At 36.9% G+C, this 9536-nt stretch overlaps 1 protein-coding gene across 1 annotated transcript; it reads left to right on the top strand.

Moving 5' to 3' along the window:
* Window positions 1–2954: 2954 nt before the first annotated feature.
* Window positions 2955–8728, top strand: LOC132640300 (chaperonin CPN60-2, mitochondrial-like). Its single transcript, XM_060356824.1, has 18 exons — window positions 2955–3087; window positions 3177–3201; window positions 3917–4048; window positions 4706–4865; window positions 4986–5161; window positions 5533–5628; window positions 6021–6125; window positions 6241–6327; window positions 6448–6537; window positions 6627–6707; window positions 6793–6861; window positions 7004–7081; window positions 7181–7276; window positions 7416–7515; window positions 7603–7706; window positions 7841–7946; window positions 8086–8164; window positions 8396–8728. Exons 1-18 carry the CDS (start codon window positions 3050–3052, stop codon window positions 8493–8495), a joined length of 1722 nt encoding a protein of 573 aa, XP_060212807.1. The 5' UTR covers window positions 2955–3049; the 3' UTR covers window positions 8496–8728.
* Window positions 8729–9536: the final 808 nt, after the last annotated feature.

Raw genomic sequence — 9536 nt, 5'->3', positions numbered from 1 at the left:
CATGAACACAGCGTCCAAAGAAAACGGACGTCAGTACGAACATTGTACTGAGTATGGGAGGCACAAGCAATGAATTAAGACAATGATATAAAGGAAATATCAATAAGAAACAATCTGGATCTGACTGTCAAATATGAAAGAAGTAATGCATGCTGTCTTACTCATACTGATCATCATGTCATGTATGCAGAATGTATAAGCTGCCCGACTATATCGGATCGGTGTGATAATCATAGCATTAGCCTGCGTCCAGGCCTCCCGCGTCCGGGGTATCATCTCATGCCGCCCACTAGTGGTGTCTGCCCATGCCATTTGGCCATGGTGTATAGTATAGCTGCCCGCCTTAGCGGTGATTGCCCGGCCATATAGGCGTTGTGTAATATTATCATCATGGTATGCTCATCATAATATGCTTAACATAGTACATGCATAAGGCTCAAGAACAACTATACTCTATCGGGGTGACGTAAGGTCGTGATCCTCCGATTTCATTATGGAGCAATCATTAACAACCTGCCTCACCTTAAAGGAATTAGTATATACGGTGAGTGTAAGCAATAAATAGCATCACTAACATCATAGGATCATCACATCATATGTATTAGAATTTCTATACTTTACTCATTACCTTGTGTAGCTAATTATGGACATAGACTCATATCTTCTGGAACTTAAAAGGTTCATGGATAAGGAAGAGAGTCATGCTATAGGATTCATGCCATAGAAAGAAAGGACTAGCCTCACATATCTTTGACGTTTAACTAAGCTATCGCTTGCTTGTTCTCCTTCGATATCACGTTTCTACCTTCAAGAGAGAATTCGTATTAACATTAGTAAGTCGGCTACAAGAATGCGCTACTATTTCTAAAGAAAATTGGGCAACACTTCCTTTGTTTATACTACTTTCCCCGCATTCTATTTCAACTCTCAAGTGTTCACAACAATATCCACAATATTGAAATCGACAATCATCATTTATATACATTGACCACAATTCACCATTTCTCTCCAATTTCTCCACATTTATACTTATAACTCATTATCGCGTTTTCTCATATATAATACTTATTTCGTGGTCTAAATGTCATTTATAACATATTCATAATCACAACATCAACATTCATGATTCAATACAACTACCATTCGACCATGGCACTATTCACCCATTTATGACCCATTTGCTAGGTGTTTCTACAATTCAAGTATCTTAACCTTCTAATACCTTAAACAACATGAAATGGTCATGAAGCTTACCTTAGATGTTGTAGGAACAAGCCTTGAGTGGTACTACTCTTCTTGCACCAAAACCCTAGTTTACTTCTCTTGAAATTTCCTTAGCTTGGATGAACTTTGATGAGTTCCATACACTTGATTCACTTGGATTCTTGACATTGATCTTTGATTTCCTTTGTTTTCTTGTAGATGAAGAGTGGATAATATTCTAGAGGTTTCTAGAGAGAAGTATCGTGGAAATGAAATGAATTAATGAGCTTGGGTCTCCTTTTTAATGACTTAAAATTTGATCCGGAATGAATAGTAGTTGAAGTACACAGTGGTCGTAAATCCAGTTTACGGTCCGTATTCCAGTTTACGGCCCGTATTCTGTGGACGTATTTAAGCATATCAAAACCAGAAAGGTATGTTGGAGTCATGGTGGTTTACGATCGCAGTTTACGGGCCGTATTTCAATTTACGGTCTGTATTCCAAGTCGTATTTAACCATTTGAACATTTAGCAGAAAGTTGAAGTTTTGTAGGTCGAAATACGACATGGTAGTTTACGGGCCGTATACCACTTTACGGTCCGTATTTCATCGACGAGACCAAAGTGCAAATCTGCAACTTTTCACATTTTCAGAACTTATAATAGTCGTTGGGCTCATAACCTACCTCTTATTCCCATTGCCTTTGAAATCTTACTTAGGGTCGTCAAACGTCATTCCCTTCTTATTAAAACATTGTATTCTTCGTTAGTCTATTCACTGTGCATTCACGGGGAAATTTCCGAGGTGTAACAGTACCCCTACCCGAATAGGGGGCTGGGCCGGACACCCCAACCCGACCCCCAATTCGGCCCACTAACCATGGCCCGGCCCGGCCCCATGTGACTCGCATTTATATGGCCCGGCCCGGCCCCATGTGACCCACATTTATATGGCCCGGCCCGGCCCACTTGACAGGCTTACCCTAGTTTGATTAGACAAAAAAGAGATTGTGGAAAAGTATATCTTAATTGTACATTATATATAGGGGTAGTTTGGTACACGGGATAATGTGAGATATCCTACGATTAAGTTTGGGATTAAATTTTTACTATGTTTATACCATTAACCAAACACAATATAAATTTAATTTCAAATTTAATAATGGATATCGCACGTGATCCTATCAAACTTAGAATTATAAATTAGTCCAAGAATTATAATCACAAAAAAATAATCATGAAATAATTTAGTCCGAGAACCAAACAACCCCTATTATATTTCTAGGTAAACTCTATGGCCATCCGTTCTCTACAAAGTAAAAGGTAAAAAAATAATACTCGGGTTTAGAAATTTTTTCCTCCTTATTCTTCAACAGTCCCTTCTTCATTTTGTATTTCTTTTTTCAAGCCCCAATTATTCAATTCAAATTATTATTTCCTCCATTCCAATTTATGTGAACCTATTTTCTTATTAATTCGTATAAAAAGAATGACTGTTTTTTATATTTGGAAACAATTTACTATTTATGCTATGATATATAGCCACACAAATTTTGTGTGACTCATTGAACACCGCAAATTTAAAAAATCTTCTCTTCCTCTGTATCTAGTTAAATAGGTTCACATAATTCATAAATTAAAAAGTAATATAATAGAAATTTAAAAGTTTTTCATTTTTAATTAATTGAATTGAATGATAAATGTTAAAACCCTAAAAACCCTAGTAGGTGTTTACTTCTAGACCCTTCTTTTCTTCTCTAAAAATAAATATAAGCCCAACAGCAGCCATTCAACAGAGTCTTGTTTCTCCTCCTTTCTTTTTCTCAGCTGCAATTTTCCAACTACAATGTATCGTTTTGCAGCAAAACTGGCTTCTAAATCCAGGTATCTCATCAACCCAGTTTATGCATTATGCACTAGAGTTTTGTAAATCCGTATTTTAACAAAATATCCGTTTTTTCTTGTTTGTACAGGGTTGCAAGAAGCAGCACCCAACAGGTAATTTTCACTTGTATCTAGTACTTTTAGTAGATCAAAAGCAGTGGCGATCCAGGATTTTGATTCAGGGGTTGAAAAAGATAATAAAGCTAAATATAAAAAATAATGTTGTCCATTAATCCAACCTAGGACGCTAGAGATAATTTTGAACACTCTGGATTGCTTGAGCTAACCTTTTGCATTTGTTCAGGGTATTCAAAAGTTAATATATCTACATAAACATAGAAATCTACCCTATATATACACTGTAATTTGTTCAGGCACCCCCTAAATCCGCCCCTGGTAAAAATAGTTCCATTTGGGTGTATTTAGTAAGGCATATAATGTTTTACAGTGTTTGGCTACGAAAGCATTTTCCACTATGGAATTTGCAATAAGCAGCACCCAACATGTAATTTTTGCTTGTAACTGAAGGAAAATGAATGATAATAAGATGGAACAAAATTTAATGTATATTTCAAGTTTTAATAGATTTTTTTTTTTGTTGACGAGCTATATCAGTTGCACTGTTAAAGCAACTAAAAGGATCAGTGAAATAGGATTTTTGTTCTGTTTGAGTGTATTTGGTAAAGCAGATAATGTTTTCCAACGTGGCATACATTTTCTGCAGGAAATCTTTCATGTGGAAAGCATTTTCTTGCTTACCTGATGCAACCCGAATATTTCTTAATATTTGGGATTGGATTGGTATTTGAGATAGGTTTGATTGATGCAGGTTGGTAGTAGGTTGAATTGGAGCAGAAACTATGCAGCTAAGGATATTAAATTTGGAGTTGAAGCTCGGGGTTTGATGCTTCAAGGAGTTGAACAGCTTGCTGACGCAGTTAAAGTCACCATGGGTCCAAAGGTGGGTTCTTTTACCTCCATTTATGAGTAATCGAAGTTACTATAGCAGTAGTACTCATGCTTATAACATCTGAACATTGATCTCAAGTTTTTGTTGTTAGTGAATTAGATTTTATATTTTCTACGTGTGTACATTAGTACATTTTACTGTTCCGGTTTATATTGTGATGGATGCGCTTGAAAAATTTACTAACGAGATCCAACGATCTGTCTATATTAAGGGTTCTAACAGCTTGAAATGATATAATTTTCATCCTTACTAGAGTGCAACGGAAAGTGGCTTAGAGTGAGTTGCCTCCAAGAACATAAGCTTAGTGTGATTGTCTCAACTAAAAATCTTATCGCATTCTGTTAGTTCTTGTTGGTTCTGACTCTTCTTCCCCGGGTATTTTAAAAACAAGATGTTGGAAAGCTTAGCTATCTGATGATAGGGTAACTGGATGTTTGTTTTACAGCTTGTACCCTTTCAATTAAAATTGGAATGTGTTACTAGTTCTCTCTTTCCTTGTTCCTACTATCGGCAAGCAAGATTTCTTTACGCTGACATACTCAAAGGGGACAAAACATAAAGTGGACCACTACAAATATAGTATTTTTTTTTTTGGCTGGGAGTAAAATTCATTAGGTGATGACTAATGTTATATGTTTATTTATGAAGGGTCGTAATGTGGTGATTGAACAAAGTTGGGGTGCACCCAAGGTGACAAAAGATGGTGTCACTGTTGCAAAAAACATCGAATTCAAGGACAGAATTAAAAATGTTGGTGCAAGCCTTGTAAAACAGGTTGCCAATGCCACTAATGATGTTGCTGGTGATGGTAAGATTTCAGATATATTGTTTCTTCCCCTGTGTGTCTTCATTTGTACCTAGTTTGCATGCTAAAGTTTAAAAATCTATTACATGTCCGCTTGAGTTTAACTCTAGCTCTGTATTTCAGGTACCACTTGTGCAACAGTCCTCACCCGAGCAATATTTGCTGAAGGGTGCAAGTCTGTAGCTGCTGGTATGAATGCAATGGATCTTAGACGGGGTATCACAATGGCTGTTGATGCTGTTGTAACAAACCTGAAAAGCAGAGCACGGATGATAAGCACATCCGAGGAGATTGCCCAGGTATCTTTGCTAGCTTTAAACTTTTGTGAGTCACAGTCACGAAGGATATGTCTTTTCGTTGTACTTGAACATTAAAAACATCGACATTTTGAGCAGAAAGTCCCTCTGGCCTCGAACCCCTCCCCACAGTGCCGGGGGGGGGATTCATTTAAGAAAGGGATAATGACCGCAATGTGTTAGATGGTCAGTGCTGTATTATTTCCACGAGGATTCTAATAGTGCAAGAATCAAATTGAGGGGAGGAAAAGCAGAATCTAACTTGCTTTTTGGTGCTAGAATAATTTCAAAACACTAAAGACATCAATCTCTGCTCTTGAATATCCGTGCTGAACAATTTCCAATAAGGTTATGATAGTATGGCCCTTTGATAGGTTGGGACAATCTCTGCAAATGGAGAAAGGGAAATTGGTGAGCTAATTGCAAAGGCGATGGAGAAAGTTGGCAAGGAAGGTGTCATCACTATTCAAGTAAGTAATTTCTTGATACTGTTTAGGTGCATAACGCATGGTCGTTTTTGCCACAATGGTCTGAATTTTAAAAAAATTCTGGTCCTGTAAAATCTTAATTTCTTTTAATGCCTTGTCGGATGTGCTCTCAAAGAGGAGAAGATGTTGAGTTACAACCAAACTTATTGTGATTTGATGACCCATTTGAGTTGGTAATAGCAAAAAAAATTGTTTAAGAATCTGACATTTGGAGCTTTGGCACGGTTTTTACTAGTCAGATAAGAACATTGTATAATCCTTAACTTTGTGATAACTGAGTTAGAAACATATGGAATTTTGTCGTAAAGATGTGACACTAAGTCATCTCCTTCATAAAAAAGATGTGATACTAACTCATATGTAATATCATGCAGGATGGAAAGACATTGTACAATGAGTTGGAAGTTGTTGAAGGGATGAAGCTGGACAGAGGCTACATATCCCCATACTTTATCACGAATGAGAAGAATCAAAAATGTGTATGTCTTTGGTTTGTCTATATTAATTCGGCCGCATGACTGATGTGGCAGTCTTGTGTATTTTACAGACAGCCTCTTTTTCATTTGAACTCACAACTATTCTGATACCTCACAGGAGCTGGATGACCCACTTATTCTTATTCACGAGAAAAAAATCTCAAGCATAAATGCTATTGTGAAAGTGCTAGAGTTGGCTTTAAAGGTAGTCTTTCTTCTTCTGAGATTCTTGGAGTTTCAACTATGACGTTCTTCTTCTGAGATTCTTGGAGTTTCAACTATATGACCTTTGGAGTTGTATCTTACTCTTGCTTTATATATTCAGAAACAAAGGCCACTCTTAATTGTGTCCGAAGATGTGGAGAGTGAAGCACTTGCTACACTTATTCTGAACAAGCTTCGTGCTGGAATCAAGGTAATTTGCTGCTGAGGAAAAAACATGTTTGCTTTATTGATGGTCGGTGCCACACTTTGTTCAGCTAATTATACTGGAAAATAATTCAGGTTTGCGCCATCAAAGCTCCAGGATTTGGTGAAAACAGGAAGGCTAATTTGCAAGATCTTGCTGCTTTAACTGGAGGCCAGGTAAGCAACTGTTCTGGTGCGCTCCTGTATAAGATGTTAGCTATTTGTTCTTACATCACCAACATTTCTTACCCGTGGCTGATAGGTCATCACGGAAGAACTTGGATTGAACATTGAAAATGTGGAGTTGGACATGCTGGGAAAATGTAAAAAGGTATATTTGATGTTGTCACTGTGTTATAGATTTGATCATTATTTAATGGTGCGTTCTACATTGCATTTCTTGTTTCGTTTTTTCTATTTTTTGCTGTTGAACATTTCTGTCTTCTGTAATCTCATGGCATTTCGTTTTCTAGGTCACTATCTCCAAGGATGACACTGTCGTTCTTGATGGTGCGGGTGAGAAGAAGGCCATAGAGGAGAGATGTGAACAGGTATATTTTGCATCCATCTGCACTTATCCTATCAATAAATATAAGCGCTATATTATCCAAAAGTGGGGTTGAACATATGTTCTCTTTTTGTATTGACAGATTAGATCAACAATTGAATTGAGCACATCTGATTACGACAAGGAGAAATTGCAGGAAAGACTAGCTAAGCTTTCAGGGGGTGTTGCCGTGTTGAAGGTATGCAATTTAATTGCAATTTGTATTCTCTGAGAACCTAACTATGCTGAAAAAAGGATCCCAACTTTTAGTCTAAGCTCGCAAATAATCAAGACAATTGTAGAAGGTATATTAATTCGGATTAGTGCGGGGCTGCCAGGTAGGAGGAGCTAGTGAACTTGAGGTTGGTGAGAAGAAAGACAGAGTCACTGATGCTTTGAATGCCACAAAAGCTGCTGTAGAGGAAGGAATTGTTCCAGGTTATAACATGTTTCATGTCTCTTTATGCCTGATCAAACTCACCTAAGAGCCTATAGTGGGAGACTAATCTGGTTCTTGTCATGCAGGCGGTGGGGTTGCACTTCTTTATGCGTCAAAAGAATTGGAGACGTTGCCAACAGCCAACTTTGACCAGAAGATCGGTGTGCAAATTATTCAGAATGCTCTCAAGGTCTACAACTTTTACATTTTTTGCTATCACATGTTCAGATTAGGTTCCTTAGTATTTGCTTTCTCAGGAATAGAGTAGATATCAAATCATAATTAGCAGAGATGTGATGATTTGGAATGAATTTGTAACTGCAGACACCAGTACATACAATTGCCTCTAATGCTGGGGTAGAGGGATCAGTAGTGGTTGGCAAACTGTTGGAGCAGGATAACCTGGATCTTGGATATGATGCTGCAAAAGGTTCGGATGCTCATCTCTTGTTCCTTCTGAATTTCCACGTGATAAAGATTCCATTTCCTAAAAATAAAATTAACATAGGTGGCATGTTAATGCATAATAAACAAATCGATTAATCTCTGTCTGTTCCTCTCTGCAACAGGTGAATATGTTGATATGGTAAAATCAGGGATCATTGACCCATTGAAAGTAATTAGGACGGCCTTGGTTGATGCTGCTAGGTGAGCACTCTCTTTTATCTTTTATTCTTGCAATGTATTTGTTTCCCCGGCGTTCTTGTTAATGTGCTTTTGATTTTACTCATATCGGCAGACAATTTATTGAGGTTTTTACACTATTCTGTGTAATGTTTAATTTGACCTGCTATAGAATGTTACTCGTCTTACTTTTATGAAGTTACTAATTTGACTATATAGAAGCCGAGCTTATGTTTTTACGTCTTTTGCGTGCAGTGTGTCATCTCTATTGACTACAACTGAAGCTGTTATTGTTGAGCTTCCCAAGGATGAGAAGGCATCTCCAGCTATGCCTGGTGGTGGGATGGACTACTAATCGCACTAGCAAAGAGCAGTGATTCAAGGTGCCTGACATAAGATTTAGCACACGAAATAAGAAACTTAAAGTTGTTGCTCATTTTGATGAATCCTTAATGTAGCAATGGTACCACCTCAATTGTAACAATAGCAAGAGATGAATCTGAATTCATGTTTTTTGTAGGTTGAGAACTTGTAATATTGCAAGACTGCGGCATCCTCATTACGAAAAAAAATTCTTATTCTCGGTGACATCTGAATTCCAAAAAAATTTCTATGCTGTGTATAAAAAAATTTCAAAAGTACTGCTAATCTTAGAGAATTTGTTATACAGGTACCAATTGGACGAATAATTGGCATAAAATGGCCGTATCAATGTGATAGTGGTATACCTTTCTATAAATGGGGATGCACATTTTATTGCCATGAAATTGTCAACCCGTGAAATTAAATATTTGGTGAATGTGCATTTTGTTTTGAGGAATTTCGATTTGGGAAGGGACAAGCGTGAAATTAGTAGTTGAATATAGAATAATCACTTTTTTTGATGCTTTTAGTTTGTTTGGTAGGATTTGGCTATTCGTTATCAATTTTTTTGATCTATAGTTGCTACGCATAATATTCAGCAGCTAAAATCCTAGTACTAGTTATTGGTCCACTACTACATAATAGTAAATCAGACAGCAGCTATTTGAAAATAAGTGGGCTATTCCATTCTCTAAAGTGAAAAATTGAAACTGAGAAGTCATAATAGGAAAATGAAAAGTGAGATCTAAGATGGATTAGAAATAACAAGTGGCCGGTCCAGCATTCTCTGACCTTTTATTGGACCTTTCCATGCATAATTTATAATTTCCCTTTCCATTAATGATGTGCAGAACCAAAATGAAGTCGATAGGGGTAGCAAGTCAAGACAAAACCCCCACCTCAACCAAAAGCCTTTCTTAATTATTATAACGAATTAAAAAAAAAAAAAAAGACCTGTAAAAATTTACTATACTGCAAACAAAAGATTCCATTAAGAACTCTGTATACAAAGGAGCATATACAATTTTGTAAG

Source organism: Lycium barbarum, chromosome 5 (genome assembly GCF_019175385.1).
Source record: "Lycium barbarum isolate Lr01 chromosome 5, ASM1917538v2, whole genome shotgun sequence".
NCBI lineage: Eukaryota > Viridiplantae > Streptophyta > Magnoliopsida > Solanales > Solanaceae > Lycium > Lycium barbarum.
The sequence above is the reverse complement of the archived record's forward strand: the minus strand, read 5'-3'. Positions and strand labels throughout refer to the sequence as shown.